The 16,461-nt window shown below is 41.1% G+C and overlaps 1 protein-coding gene across 8 annotated transcripts in view; it reads right to left on the minus strand.

The window, feature by feature from the left end:
* Positions 1 to 5,357: 5,357 nt before the first annotated feature.
* SLC7A11 (solute carrier family 7 member 11) overlaps positions 5,358 to 16,461 on the minus strand; it is a 288,216-nt gene continuing 277,112 nt past the window's right edge. For all 8 annotated transcript variants that reach the window (XM_042871066.1, XM_042871068.1, XM_042871067.1 and 5 more), the window contains 3 exons: positions 14,539 to 14,688; positions 12,663 to 12,840; positions 5,358 to 7,779 (listed from right to left, as the gene is read on the minus strand). In XM_042871066.1, the coding sequence (XP_042727000.1) occupies positions 7,712 to 7,779; positions 12,663 to 12,840; positions 14,539 to 14,688 (396 nt within the window). In that variant the 3' untranslated portion in view covers positions 5,358 to 7,711. The remainder of the gene's footprint in view (positions 7,780 to 12,662; positions 12,841 to 14,538; positions 14,689 to 16,461) is intronic.

A 16,461-nucleotide genomic window follows, 5' to 3' on the forward strand; every position in this document is an offset into this window, starting at 1 on the left:
ACGGGCAGCATCTGAACAAGCCATGCGGCTCCTGGGGGAGGGGGAGCAGGAAGGGAGAGTAGCCCCAGTCTGCTTTCCTGCACCCTCTCCGTTCAGGGAGGTCGCTCCATTTCCGAGCCTATTTCAAGTGCAGACTTCGGAGCAGACATCCATTGCTGAGAGCCACAGAGCAACAAATCACACCTGGATGTGCAGGATTGGTTTCTTTCAGATGCTCCATTTGACAAAGGCCGTTTTTTCTGAGGCAGGAAGAAGGGGAGTGTTTGAGTGACCATCTAACCTTATAATGATTTCATTTCTAAATGTAGCAACTCTGAGTGAGCGCAGAGATAGGCATTTTATTTCCCACATGTGTCTGTTTTAGATAAAGGCTTTACATTTCCATTTTGGGAAGGAATTTGAAAACAATTTCTGTTTAAAATATGGGTAGAAGAATAAAAATGGGTCAAGGTGGATTCAACACAAGAGATAATTATTAGCATGAGCTACAGCCTGGAGCATTTTAGAGTACACATACCGCTGGATAAATATGACACTGGTGCAGCACTGTGTGCTATCTTCCCAGCTAGCACGCTTTTCATCATCCAGATGTCTTTGTATGATCTAAAGCAGAGCTGCATGGGACTTGCAATCAAATGCTGTGCTGTCAGAAAGGTGCAATCAATCATCTCTGCCAGGTTGACAGCACAGGATCTGATTTATCCTGCCTCTTTCTGACGCTGATTTTCATTATAAAATCAAAGGTAGCCAGAGTTTAGCATCGGTACAAACTGCTGGAGCTTTGTTCAGTAGTGAACTGTTATATGTGCAACGAGCACCAAATCTCCTGGCATTTAATGATTCATTTTAAATGTATCTGGCCCGTGAATTAGCAAACAGAGCTGTGAAATACTAACAGCAGCCAAAAGTAATTTATGAATATTGAATTGCATAGTGCAGTATGTCAAGCAAAAATACAGCAAGAGCTCCCTTGGAAGCTTTTTTGCCTGCTGCAGGTTTTTCGTAATCAGAACACAGAAAACCTGAAACGCCCCCCTAAAAATGGTAAAAGGAAATTATTAGTAAAGCACTTGGTAATTGAAGGTATGCAAGTAATACACATGGGTGGCTAACCACTGAATTCACCATTCTGCACACCATCACTCCATTTCTACAAACCTACCAGTACTCTCACAGTTTTCACAACCTGCAGCAGTGTTTGTCAGGTGCCCAGATCACTCGGGGCAGGCAGCCATGGCAGGGCATCCAATGGGGCACTGGAATATGTGGAGTCCATCGATATGGCTGCACCACAGGAGCTGGGTGCAACGTGCTCAGCTGCAAGGCCTTCCATTAGCAGTCTGCAAGCAAAGCTGTAGGAGCCTGGCAGAACGGAGCTGCTGGGTGAGACTCGTGTGGCCACAGCTTACAATCGTTTCAGGTTTTAAAATTACTGTTATAGCCCGGAGAACTGGTTGTCTATGACATGACAGTTTTCAGATGAGGAAAAATATGAGGCTTAGAAAAAAAATTGAAAGTGCATGGGCAAGAATAGCACCCAGCTTGAAATTAAATACAGATGTCTCGAAAAGCTGGCCTGCAGAGGAGGCACTGAAAGGAAATAGTCTCAGTGAAAAGTTATTTGTAACCTTCAGCCATTCTAAATGCAGGAGAGAGCAGAGGGAAAATGCACAGAGGAATCATCTGCCTGAGTTCATATTTACTCCTCATTTCCTCCCAGAGCACACACACTTACACAGCCCAGAGTACATCAGTCTTTGTGCAGTTTCCTGGGCATTTTAAAAGTAGCCATCTGCCTTAATCCAGAGGTCCTGCCCTGATAAATTTATGTGGTGTGATATACTGGTTCTGTGGAAGCTCAGGTTCTTGTGAAATCATCCAAATGTACAGGTCTACCTGCTGTGCTATGCATACTCATTGATGAGTATCCTTAGAAATCAGCTAGATATCATAATTAAGATAAGGCAACATTGCTAGCAGCAAATTATACATCTACTTTAGATCCAATTACACTGTAATGACTGAGTGGCAAGGAGATATTGGCAGCTAAAACAGTGTCAGATAGCTTTCTTGAGGCAGAGCCAATAGCAGGGGGTAAAATCAGAATGATATCCCATAATATTTTAACCTCTTATAACAAACAGGGCGGGAAAAAAATACCAAAATTCCTAGGTAACAATGTTAAAATGTTTTGAGTGGGAGCGGTGATTGTAAAAGTCAGCTTATTCCTCAGGCTGAGGACTCCAGCTCCCCCCTGTCAGAGCAAGCCCTGGGCTCTGCCAAGCATTCATGTGCAGCCAACATGTGTTAGCTTCCAGAGCATCCTGCTGTGTGGAGAGGTGCACCCCAGAGGAGGGGAGGAGGTTCCCTCTCAGATGGAGGTCTGGGTGATTCCTGTGAGCAGGAAAAGGCCTGCAGGAAAGCTGAGCAGTGGGAATGTATTGTGGCTTGCGCTGTAGGAAAGAATAAGCTACGCAAGCATAAAACCCATCCTAGCCACAGTCCTTTAATAATTGTGTTGGATCATCAGCAACATGATATTTAGAAAATATCAAAGCTGTGGTTTAGATCACAATGCTGTAGGTATTCCTGTTGCAAGGAATTTAAAGAGAATCCAAACGCTCTCTTGATACAGTCAAGCCTTTGTTGATAAAGTTGTTTAATCCATTTGGGTCTTTGCGCTTCAAGGAAAAGAGTATTTCAAAAGTTCCTTTGAATAGAAAAAAAGAAAGCCAGTGTAAACTGAATTGGTGTGTCAATTGTAGTCATGCTCTCCAGCAGTTCCTTTGCAAAAGACAATAGCAAAAATCAAATTACACATGGACTGACGTGTAAGGGAAAAAAAAAATACAGGCTTCTGAACACCATGAAGAAATCCAGCATCAGTTTGCCAAGTCCCAGCAAGTCAGCCGAAGGCACTTCATGCAAGGAGACCATCCTGGATTACTCCAGATTTGCCACCTCAGAAAACTGAATGAAACATAGGTCGGGGTGTCAGAAAGAGAAAAACACAATAGCAAGAGCTGCGAGGCTGCACAGAGAACAGATCCTGCGTGAGCACGGGGGAATCTGCACCCTCCCCTACTCACAGCAGCGAGCAGAAAGATCAACTGATTTTCTAAGACCACAAATGACAAAATTCTGTCTGAATTCTAGAATTTGTCTGATGCTTGAAGCAAAACTTCTGGAGTTACTAGATGTTATAGAAAGTCCTTTTGCATCTTGTATCAACACAATTAGCAACCTACCCTGTGGACAGGGTAACTTAATCTTTGTCTTTAGAATATTTGAAGTATTCTCAATTGAAAGTTGATTTTCCTCAGAAATGAAGAAGAATATACATTCAGCTGAAATATTAGAGCTGCTTCCAAAAGCATTTCCACAGAAAGCCGGGATATGAACTGGCTACGTAGTCAAAGACAGGTGAACTTCCTCCTGGAAAAGTTGCTTGGTTTGACTTGGATTCTAATTAGAAAGTCTGGAAAATGCAGCGTGTTCTAGTCAAATGAAACACCTATTTGCAATTTGAATTGAAAAAGAAAGTAATTCTCAGTAGGAAATTGTAATACTCTATCAGTTGGCTTATGTTCTATGTACTTTTAGTAACTGTTCATACTGGTTGCAGTAACTTCAGGATCATCTCACTCTTGCTCAGCTTGCCTACACCTAGCCATCCCATCTCCTTCTTTAAGAACAGAACTGCAACTGACTCCAGAAATCATCTCATCTACTCTAAATACTTGTTTTAGAAACATTATCACCGAGATTGGAAAAGAACTGCGAGATCACCTCCTACTCCAGCCATCCACCAACCACCAATGTTGCCCACTAACCCATGTTGCTAAGTGCCACACCTGCACGTTTCTTGAACACCTCCAGGGGTGGTGACTCCACCACGTCCCTCAGCTGCCCATTCCAGCACCCGACTGCTGTTTTGGAGAAGAAATTCTTCCTAATACCCAACCTGAATCTCCCATGGTGCAATGTGGGGCCATTACCTCTCATCTTATTGCTGTTACCTGGGAGAAGAGGCCAAGCCCCACCTGGCCACAACCTCCTTTCAGGCAGTTGTAGAGAGCGATAGGGTCACCCCTGAGCCTCCTCTCCTGCAGACTGAACAATCCCAGCTCCCTCAGCTACTTCCCGTAATACTTGTGCTCCAGGCCCTTCGGCAGCTTTGTTGCCCTTCACTGAACAAGCTCTGAGGCTTTCACGTCTTTCTTGTAGTGAGGGGCCCATGGGATGCATCTTAGGTCTTAGCACAGGACATATCACGACCTGTGGCAGCTCAGTTTTCTCAAGTTTGTCTCTCCCTAAGCCAGCATAGCCCTTAATTTATTATGATCAGATGCATATTTAAATTAAATCAGATTAAATCCTTTTGTTAGGGTGCGTTAGCATTAAAAAGCAACATTTAATACGCACAAATGAGAATAAAAATAAGCAACAGTATCTGTATAAAGCGAAAAATGCACCAGAAACTCAATAAAAGACACGAAAGTTGCTTCGCAAACACCTCTAGGAGATATTAGATGTGGGAGAAGTTTATAAAAATGTTTTGGTACCTGCCCGATAGCCTCTTGAAAGACAAGGCAGGCTCCAGTGTGGGACACAGTGCCTGTAGCAGGCGGGGGAGGAGGGCACATTGCACCCACCCAGTGCTGTGGGCAGGCTGCAGGGGCCAGAGCAGGTGCTGCTGGTGTGATCATGCCTCAGGCCACACAGCAGGCTGGATCAGGGGGAGGCAAAGTTAGGTCAGGATTTCTGAGGCTTCAAATGCTGACCCGCTTCTCTCAGAGATGTACTAAATAAACCTCAGATGTATTCTCTACGTGCATCAAGTGTTCGTTTCTGCTGCCTTTGTGGTAAGATTTCTGCCGACACCCCGGAAAAGCAGTAAGTTCAAAGGAAAAAAAAAAAAAAGAGCAGCACCCACCTAAAAAACAAAGAAAGAAGCTGTCTGACAGAGCCCAGTGGACTAATAGTTATAAGGGCAAGAAAAAGCAGCAAAACATTTCAGGATCTTGAAATTCTTCACAGAGCACTCTCACTGGCGTGATCTCTAATATGAAAAACATATATACAATATATCTATTATCCTAGAAGAACTTCCTTTATGAGACTGAAGAGAATACTTTCAAAAGTCTTTAAAAATAACTCCACATCTTTAAAATATATATATATATATATAGTTACCTAATTTCTCTACTTTTTGGATGATATGCATCATTTCCACGTATAACAAAAGTCCTTAACACTGACTTTTATAACACAATGGAAATCTGATTAGAACACTGTGTGGGTGTGGCGATTGTGAATGCTAAGGAAACTAAAACAGAAATCAGACTCAATAGGCATTTTCAAAAAACTCTGTTTTTTTATTTTGCAAGTAACATTTTTTTCTCCCAAAATATACATCTTCACAAACAATGAGTCAAAGGAGCTCTCTCAGGACAAATGAAGCCCTTACATGAACAGAAAATACAGCAAAATACAGTCATTGGGTCAGACTTCAGAAACATTCCTAAACTTTGAAGTCCGTGACGGCAAAAACAACAGAAATAAAGTAACGTTCAGTTACCCCTGCAGAGCCATTTATTTCTACAAATTAACACTGGCTACATCTAAATTTTCAAGTAATGCGGCACAATAGGAGCGAATACATGGAGTTGAACAGCGGATGTGCAAGACCCACTGCCCACAGTATCAGTGTGGAGGAGGCTTTGCTCTGGCGGGATTCCACAAACAAGGAATGTGATAGGCCTGCTCCCGGAGGGCAAAAACCCTTTGGTTCCATGAGAAATGGATGGAAATGGTGTAAGCCTAAGGTGCTCCATGCTGACGCAGGCCAAAACGTGGGGGACTGGGATGGGGCAGGAGACAGCCTCAAAAGCACACTTCTGCCCCGTGTGTAAATACCAGCTAAACGCACGAGCTGTCAGCACAAAAATCTAGCTCAAAATGTTTGCCTAAAAGAAGTTTCAAATAACACTTTAAGTTACCGTAAACAGCAAATATTTAAAGTTAAAAAAGCTTGGAGAATGCTCTCTTAAATTACCACTCTTCTAGATCATCAGTTACTCCCATTTCCCTACTTCTATGAAATTCCGCTACAGAAATACAAGAAAGAAAAACATTTAGGAATTTTAAGATATTTTACTGTACACCTTTAAAATGGTAAATATTCTGGATATATACAACACATGTACAAAATACAGTCTCCCTTTACTGTAGTGGTCTGGCCATTAGTTGTGCTTTCCTCCCTATTTAGGAAGTCTAATGTTGCTTAGTTCCATAAAAGCTTTCATGAAACGTACAATTTGCTAATAGCAAACAGCTAAAAAAGTAGTGCATCCAGTATTTAAGCATTATATTCTTAACAGAGCGCTAACAAACCTCAGTCTTAAGGTTGAGTAGTCTCTGATTAATTGTATAAAACTGAATTTTTAAGCATTAAAAAAATTCCTTATCTCCATTTTTTTTTTTTAAAGGGCAAAATTTCAGCTCATATTTGAGCCAGCTTTCAGATCAAACATCATTCTGAAGGGGAAACTTCAATTTGGTTTGATTTTATCAGTTTTGATAGATTTTCTCTGTTTCAGCTGAGATAAAACCAGGAAGAAGATGGCAGAGCACCTGTTCCCTGGGTGTTTCAAAGCCCGATTAATTGGAGTGTGCTTGAATAAAAAACCCACAGATTAGGTGTGTTCCCAACTCAAATCAGCCAATCTGTTGTAGCTTGCCTTACACCTTACTCATAAAACAGTACTGCATTTATTGCCGTGTCTATACAAAATTCCCGCAGATTATAAAACCAGTGACCATTATTCATCTGCTGACCACAAGTAATTATCTAAAACTCTAAAATCCTGTTTGCCTGACTGATAAATGCACATTCGTATGCTTCCAGATAGAAAATATTCATATAACAACGGAGATCGGATTCAAATACCGATCTGAAGGTAATTACTCTGTTGCTGTATTTCCCATACACACAGAAAAGAAGCGTTGGCAAAAAATAGTCATAATTTCTTGACTGGTAGAAACTTGAACATGTATAAAATTACTGCCCTTAGGCTAAAATCTACCTGTCCCGCTGGTAGAAATACTAATTCTCAGAAGATGCTTTTATGTGTTATGTTATACCTTGATCTCACCACCACAAACGCAGTAGAAACCACTGTATTTCTGCATCAATGCACTGGTGCTCCAAGCAAGACATAAGTAAACTAGGGTTGCCAAACAGAGGGAGAGGAAGAACATTATTAAGTGATACTCAGCAGCTTTATCTGCCCCTTTCCCTAGTCAGAGTAGGTTCTTCAGGACAGCAAGTAGGATACGTTCATCACAGTACACCTGACTATTACTTACACAATGCTTAAACTTATTTTCAGTGACAATGCAACAAAAATCCTTGTTTGAAAAATCTATGTTTCATTAAAACACAACACTAACAAAAAATAGTTCAAGAGTCCTTATGGCATAAATTCTTGCTCTCTACGTATAAACCAAACACACTTTAAAAAAAAAAAAAATAAATTGCAACATCATAAAATACAGTTCTGGCAACTGATGCACTCAGTATCCATCTCAGCTGTGATTTGTTCCTCCAATTTGCAGAGCACTAGGAGGAGGAAGACATCTCCGCACGCTCTTCCTCAGGTTGAAATGAAACATCAAGCCAAAGGCTGCGTTTTTGGGTAGATGCAGATCATGATTTCTGGTCCTCCTCTGATGGGACAACTTCCAAGAGGATTTGCAATGCTTCAGTTCCAGTGTCTGCAAAAATAAAAGCATACATGTGGGAGATTTTTGGAATGGATGGAGAAGGAAGAAGCAGACAGGAAAACTATGTCATCTGCTACACAACCTGCTTGCAGATAGTGTTCATGAGTTACATACACCTGATGCACATAGCATTTAAATGCCTGGCTTTTTTTTTTTGTGTGTTTTTAACTATGTGTTCTTTGCCTCTCATCCAATGATTTTCACATAAAATAACAACAGAAAGGTACACAGGTATAAACCTGTTCAATAAAGGTATGCATGCTTTTAAGGACTACTGTAAAACACGGCTCTCTCTCCACAATTGCTTAGTTTTAACACAGTCGTAATGTTAAAATAAAACTCTGGAGGGGTTCAAACAAGTTAGTTCGGCTGTGCCAAGCTCTGCCTAACCAAAAAAGGAAACAAAACAAAGCAACTACGGAAGAAAGAAAATGATTATAATGCTTCACAGATCTAAGGATGTCACATGTATAAAGAAACTTTACATTCTTTGTCACTGTGGACATATTTCCATCCTGTGTATTTAGAGATTCCCACTTAGAGAGCTGATTCATAAGTGGCACAGTTCATTTATAAACTGAAGAGTAAGAGAACATTCTTTTACCACTTCTTTTATTATTTTTTTTTTTCCATTTTCAGCAACACATTTTTAGCTAGAAGGATTTATTGTGAAAGAAAGTTTCTGTTTCCCTATCTAGTACTGTGTGTCAGCATCTACACCAGTGCAGAGTGAGAAGGGTAAAGCAGTGCAGCTCTCAGAAGACACGAATCAGAACTGCTTCCCTGCTTTGCTGTCTAACAACCTCTGCCATCTTTTGCTCTTCCCTCTGGAGGTCAGCAGCACAGAGCATAGCCAGCCAGCTTGCCCTCAGACTGCACACTGATGGAGTCAGAGAGGCTGAGCTTCAGCAGGGACTGGCATTTTCTTCAGTCTCCCTCCCTTCCAGCAGCAGGGACTTCAGATCTTAGGCTGTGCGGATCTGAGGTGAAGGGCAGGAGGACGGCCAGCAGTGGGAAGCCAGCAGGGGTTCGCCCTGGCTGGCCCACTCCTTCCAGGCTTGAAGATGAGCAAAGGAGCAAGAAGAAAGAGACTTGCTGTCAAGCTGAGCTGAGGTGTAACCATTCTTGGAGAAAGAGCACAGCAGCAGAGAGAGAGCCAAGGCACCTCGAGAGCTGTCTGGGACATCAATATCCTGTTAGACTAACCATGCCCAGCCACCTGCAGCCAGGCCCTGCCCTCCCTGTAGTGGGAGGCAGCCATCCCTCTTCCACCTCCATGCTGGAGCAGCAAATGGAGGAGCAATCACACAAGCATGGCAGCGAGGGGGTTGAGTTGCTTGTTTGGCTGCTTTTGGTTGCAATATACACAAGGTAAGACAGAGTAGGAACGTTTCATTCTGTCATCAGTCAGTATTTATATTGTCAGCTTTAAGCAGGACCTGGATTTACAACCACCTTTCCATTTGTAATGAGACAAAGTATCATCAGTAAAGACACCTCTTGTTTCTACTTTCAACCCTAATTTCCCATTTCAAGTGTAGAAGTCACTGTGAATAAGGCACAACAACCTCTACCAAAAAAAGCCCTGAGCTGGTAGCTCTATGAGTACCACATAGAGCTTGGAAGAGTCAAAAAACAGTAATTTTCTGCATATTTATAAGACTGGACGTAAAATCTGCAGGAACATACACTGAGGAAATTTTCTGAGGATCACAAAATCATCATGCTCAAAAAAGAGAAGAGCAAACAATATATTATACTGTGTTCTGAGTGAGGAAGCAGCATCCTCAGGTGTTTGTAAATAACCCTCAAGGAGACATTTTGTTATATAAACAGAAAATCTCTCTTCTAGTGTGGGCTCAGGCTATGACTTCCCAATTCAATCCATTCTAGAGAAATAAAGCATGAATCTACTGTTGGGTTATCAACTGAGGAGTCCCTCTGGAAGATGCCTGGTGCTGGTGCCGCATCTTTTTACACATTCATCTGCTTCAAAGGATTTGCTTGACTTGACTTTTTTTTTCATTTTCACATTAGCTGTACAAAAAGCAGGCAAGCAGAGGTCAAATGAAGCCTGTACTAGCTGAAAATGATTTGTCCCAGCCATTTGGTGCTACAGCAAAATTCCTTTGGAAAAGAACAAAATGTTATTCTCACTGCAAAATACCACCCAGACCCTATTAACCTCTCCAACTGTGAAGTAATCTTTTGTTCAATACAGTAATTTGGTAAAGAGAATGGGCAATGTAAATGCCATTAAGGACAGTCAAAATGTGCTCATCCAAAGAACAAAGACATTCAGTCTTGGTGGGGATTTCTTGGGTAACGCGACTCATCTTCAGGCTGGGTATTTGAACTCACTACTCCTGGCTGTTCAATATCCCTCTCCTCTGATCTTTACAAAATCTATACTTAATATATAGACCAATCTTACGTGAGGCTGGTTTGTACCTGTGGGATCTTGCACCACGTTCCAAGGCGTGTCTGGAGAAATGAACAAGTGACATTCACAACACAGTGACTGCAAATGGGCAGGGAGGGACCCACGCCACCTGCACACTGGGCTCAGCCTTGCCAGCAGGACACCGTGCTCGGACCAACCAGCTCTGACCCGCAGCAGTACTGCTCACAGTGCTCCGTTCAAGTCTAAGTCCACTAGATCTACTGCATTTCCCTTCTGTCTGGAAAAATCAGCTATCTTCTCAAAGACAGCTAGCCAGCTCATCTGGCAAAGATCTGCCTTTGGTGAATCGCAATCCATTTTTTCACGGTGTCCACTTACACGGTGCCCAGAATTACTCTTTCGTGCCTAAGCTCTTCTAATGCATATGGTTTGAAGCAAGAATAACAATCTCTCAGCTGTGCCACGACTATTCCTTCCTGTATCTCGCAGAGGTACCTTAAGTGAATTCATCCTCACCCAGTGACTTTGAAAAACACTCTGAGGCTACACAGAGGAGCACCCTTAGCTTTTACAAAGTCATGCCAGTTTAATAATGACCCCGTGCTGAATGTTTATTGCTTACTCTGAGAGGTAAAAAAAAAAAAATCTTTATGTTTAACAAGTAAATCACCTCTCCACTCCACCCAAAAACTGTCAACATCACTTTTCCATCATTACTGTTGTTATTTTGGGAATAATAATTGCAGAGCAAACAAGCTGTTTCACCCACTGCCTGGCACCTGCTGCTCTCCCCCCTGAGCCAGCACGCTGTGTCCACATACATTACACAGGCACCCAGCCTTCTTTCTAGGAGGAGAATTTTGTGTTATCTGAAAAGCTAGAAGATTTACCTTCATTGTCACAGCTGGCAGAATGAGCTCCACGTACACCCAGACTACCTTAAAGAGAACATTTTTTCTCTCATGCAAGTAATGCGGTTCAATACTGGCATCCTGTGGCCAGAGATTCAAGTGACTGCATTCCAAAACCTCTGAGTCTTCACAGAAAATGCTAAAAATCTCCAGGGTATGATAAGGGAAAATCTCCTAGTCCCTAACTATCTATTTGTCTGAGAAATTACAAACAGAGAAACAACTATTTAATGGAATGTCTTTTTGCACACAATTATTTTCATCTGCACTGGAATTTTCTACTCAATCCCAGGGTATTTCATGTAATTTACAACTTCCCTGATATAAAATTAAGTAGACCAGAAACCGATAGCCTTAAACTTGAACCTTTTTAATGTAAATATTTTCTGCTCTGTTGTCTATGGATTTCCCAGAATGAATTGAAAAATTCATAGATTTTACAATAGATGAGATATAAATACAGAGACTTAATTTTTATCATCTATAAATAATGTAAAAATACATATAATAGCTTATAGTGTAATACATATAAACACTGAGATGCTCTTTTTGTGAGCTTCTCATTTTAGAGCGTCCTTTACTAGTGCAGCACAAAAGACAACACAGATTTTCAGTTCACCACCTATATTATAGGACGGTATACACAGCTTTAGTATATACACTAAAACTATTTGTAGCTGAAATTTTTCAGGGGTTGAGTTTTTTGTTTTGCGGAAGAGATTTTCTTTTAGTTTCACTTCTCCCATCTCGAGTACTTTGCCTCTGTTCTTAATTCATTTTTTGAATATTACCTGCATTTTGCTAACTTACTCTCATGTGCAGTGAGAAAAAAAGAAAGTAATAGATGACAATGATCTCTTTCTAGTAGAAATGCTCCAAATAACCCTTCTCAAGCATATCCGAACTTTCACAAATGCCTTTATAAACATTCAGAAATGGCATAAAAATGATTCTCTGTGTATTTTACATGTCACTCAGGAAGTTGTTTGTCACAAAGCACAGAAACCACTTCCACAGAGGTGTGTCAGGTTTGGTTTATTTTCCCCTCATTTGGTTGGAGGCCATCCTCAAGGATCCTCAACCCCCACCAAACCTAACCAAGCCTTTCCCATTGTCACACATTCCTCAGTGGTACACAGACATGCAGTGCCAACAGTGAGTACCAAGCACATCCTGTCATCACAACTGTGACATTTAAGTTTCCAAACCAATTCTGCCACAAGTGAAATACTGTCTCTAACAGTGTAGAAGAGAGGGAGACTGAATTTAAAAGGAATCACATGGTTGTAAGGACAAGGAGGGCAAAAGGAAGCAGGAAGAGAGGCAGGCAGGCATTTGAAGTCACTCTCTTTGGCTGAAGAATAAGCTTGCTGTAAGCAACTCTTTTAGTTAGTTGACATTGACTGTAACCAATGCTACAGCATACTCCACAAAGAAACTTGCATTGTCACACCTGGAGCAGAGCAGCCGAGGCAATCGATAGCAAGGATTTCACAACACCCGCAGCCCTGAGAAATTTCTGGAGTCGGATCAAGGAGGGGGGCCCCCTGGGGACTTACCTAAGAGCTTTCTGAACCACTTTGGTTTCTTGTCCCAGACAATAAAGAGGTAGTAGGCAGGAACTCCAGTCAGGGTTATTGCGAATCCAATCCCTGTATTGACTGGATCGGAGTAAAGTGACAGTGCAACCATGAAGAGGCAGGTGAAGGAAAACAATGCTGGAATAAATAGAGGCACCTGGAACACAACCACACAAAGAATCATTACTTGGCATTGACCTTGCTGTTGAATGATAATGGTATTTAATGTTCCATGAAATGTAAACCAGATAAAACTCAGCAGTACAGGATAGTCCTGGAGAAACGCAGGTCTTTAAAAGAGGCGCACAAAATGCCAGTGACTGCAGGAACCAAGCTAAGCCAAGTGCTGCACAGTAAGCACCACAGAAGTCTTTTAATTACACACTAGCACTAGAGTGTTTTACGCCCTTTAAAATGTAAGGGCTGTAAATATGTTACATTACAAAATTCCTTTCTCTAATCCTCCAGCAGATAAGTAAGCAGCACTAACTGCAGTAAAGATTTCCTCTTTGATAATTACCTATTAGGAAACATTTTAAAACACAACACGGAGCTCAAGCCACCTTTTAAAACTATTAAGAAGATATTGATTTTCTTCCTAAGGTAAAAATCAACATCTGGCAGGAAGAGAGCAAATTAAACACCCACTTGACAACTGATAAAGATATTTGATACCATTATGCAACTGATAGCTTCTGGAAAAGCAGTTTTCTGACAATATGACTGGTAGCATTATCAGTGTCACTGTTGAAAGGATAAAAAAAAATATAATAGCAATATCAAATTAATTCTCACAATTTTAAAGAATGCCACCACAGTCACTGTTACCACCTCCCTGCGCCATAGCTTGTGAAATGTTTGGTGTAATGGAGAATTGGAGAATTCCTTGGAAACTATTTTCTTCCTTTCATGCCTTGAAACATTACTGTTCCTCTTTTCTGTACTGCCAAAGCATTTTTTTTAATCAAAGCAAAATGGGCTGTGCTGTTGACCTTCTTATTTGCTGTTATGCCTGCGAGAAAGCAACTGCACATTCTGATTTCTTCATAAAATAGATTTCTTAGGAATACATAAATAGGGCTAGAATCCTCCACATTTTTCATCCTGTTACCTTTCCATACACATAATGGGAAAACTGACTCTGTAAGATGTTACATGAAGCAAGATCAGCAACAGAACTAAGTTCAAAGTAACTATAGTTCAGTGGGCCAAACTATTGTTATTTTCTTCTGGTTTCACAGTAACAGTGCCTGCAAACCACTCGCGAGTTCCAAATATCATAATAATATCACTACTAACTTATTTGCACATCATATTTGGTATAATTTATTTTGAATAGACGATGAAATATAAATTGAAATTTAATGCTCATACCTGGCATGAATTTCGGTGGAAAAATTATTCAAACCTTTAAGAAAATATAGAATTAATTGAGGACTAGATGACTAGCCGCAATATTTGGAGTTTGAAGCTTATGAAACGACACCAGACTGGAGGTATTTTCACACAACTCGGCAGAGCATCAATACCTTAGCTTGCCTCACACCGCCTCAACACGACAGGCAAAACTGAGCAAACACCTTGCCTTCTGCACAGCAAGCTCAATCGCTCCCCTACAGCCACCAGGGAATTAATAAAAATTGTCTTTCAGAAGGGAGCTCAGCCAGGATAACACTGGAGAACTTGAAGGAAAACACGAGGAGACTCTTCAATGTAAAAGACTATTTTCTATTAACTCCCGTTTTTTCTCAAAGTAGCCGAACTTTTCACATCAGCAAATGCTGCTCTGCTATCTGACTAGACAATAGATACCAGGGAGAAAAATTCATGTAGAACAGCTTAGAGAGAAGGTTACCTTGAAAGGACGAGGCATATCAGGACGTTTATATCTGAGATAAATCAAGCCAGCAACTACCAGTCCAATAAAAAGCCACCTGGCAAAACTGAGGAAATTCAGGAGGCTGTAGAGATCCCCACTGAATAACATTATCATTGTGAGAGGGTGCTGCAAAAGAAATTAAGAGCGTAAGAGGCTTTTAATGGTCTGATTTCTGTTATTTTACAGCCAAATCCATTGCCGTGGAGAGAAGCAACAGTCTTATCCAGAGATACATGAGGGCCACAGCCTTCGAGCCTGCCAGCTCATGCAACCAGATGTTTGATAAGTGTCTACCAGTCCCCTGGGATCATGTTTAATCAACACTGCCTAACCTGGCTGACCGCATGTGAGCCATACACACCTGTCCCAGTGACCCAGACAAATACACAGGCACCACAACACACGTGCACCCTGTGCTTTGTTCTCACAGGACCTGCCCACCACTCCTCTGCTTGCTCATGACAAAGGAAGCATGTTAGAGGTTGGCTACACACCATGGGATGCTGGCTGGGCGCACCAGGCTGACACCAGTTTGTATTAGCAGCATGCCATGTAGGCTTGAGGGGTGTAGACTTACTGCACATTGGAAATGCAAACATTTCTAAGCAGAGAGAAGCCATTAGCTGTCACTCAAGAGATTGCTGAACCAAGCAAAAAGGGAAAACAACAGTAAAATAAATGCATTTCTTCATTAAATAGGTCTTTTGAGTTATGTTTGTGAGATGGCTGAAAGCTTATGCACAAACCAGAGTGCTGTACCTGGGGTTGGATGATTAGTGTAGGCTACATGGATCTGCTTCAGCATTATCTCTGGACAAAAGCAGAATATCTGTAGCTTGGACCAACTATAAAGGGTAGTCCACACTTTCCACATGAGAGACTCTATACCTGCAATGACACAGCCCTTGCATTTGGGGATGAAGACACTCACAAGCATCACTATTGTGCAACTCTTCAGAAAAAGAGAATGTCCTAGTGTTGACAGTCCCTCTAGGTTTATAACGAGGCAACAGGTGAAATGCAGCTCCCTAAAGATTTAACTGGGCTAAATCTTTGCATAAAGAACATTTGCATTAGAGATCTAGAGTCACAGTCTCTATTTATGTGGGTTGTGGTGATTTTTTTTTTTTTTTTTTTTTTTTTAAAGCAGTGAGGATTGTGTGGATTTGAATCAAAAGGATCAATACTTCAAATATGGGTATCTGGCTTCCAAACTCTAATGACTTACAAAGCACTTGGCTCTTTACTCATGGATATTAAGCAAACTTCTCTGTAAAGGTCAAAGGAAACTTTTCCACTGAATTATACTGGGTCAGAAGTCTTCTATACAGACTCAGTCCCGAGAAGAGATCTCAGTTATGGGAGTGATGCTGCAACAAAGGGCCACAGCCAGTGAAAGAGAGCTACGAGAAACAAAACCATACGGAATGGTTTCTTGGAATTGTTACAGACACATCCATCAGCAGACAGGAAATAGGCAAATTTCTTAATTCCTAAATGTTTGTTTTTTGTTTTCTTTTTCAGGCCTTAAACACTGAACATGCTCATTTTCTCAGTTTCTCCTCAAGATCCATTCCCTTTTGTATAGCACATAAAGCTTGAAAGGAGAAACAAAAGAAGAAAATACTAAAATGCAGACTACTGATGCAGAATATATCCTGCAACTACTCTGCTTGCACTGAGGTAAGAAAAACATAATCCTTGAATGAAAACCATCTTCATATGAATCTGACTTTTTATAAAGGGGATCAATGCGCTAGTAATGGGACCAGATGCAACAGAAGTAAACATTTTTCAGGGTAAAAAAATAAGTCTATCTATATATATGAATATTTTAGTTTATTTAGGGCGTTTCATTCCACAGAAAAAGTCAATGCAATCTACCTGATGATTATGAAT

This window comes from Lagopus leucura, unplaced genomic scaffold, assembly GCF_019238085.1.
Source record: "Lagopus leucura isolate 7727_CA_CO unplaced genomic scaffold, USGS_WTPT01 Super-Scaffold_100004, whole genome shotgun sequence".
Lineage (NCBI taxonomy): Eukaryota > Metazoa > Chordata > Aves > Galliformes > Phasianidae > Lagopus > Lagopus leucura.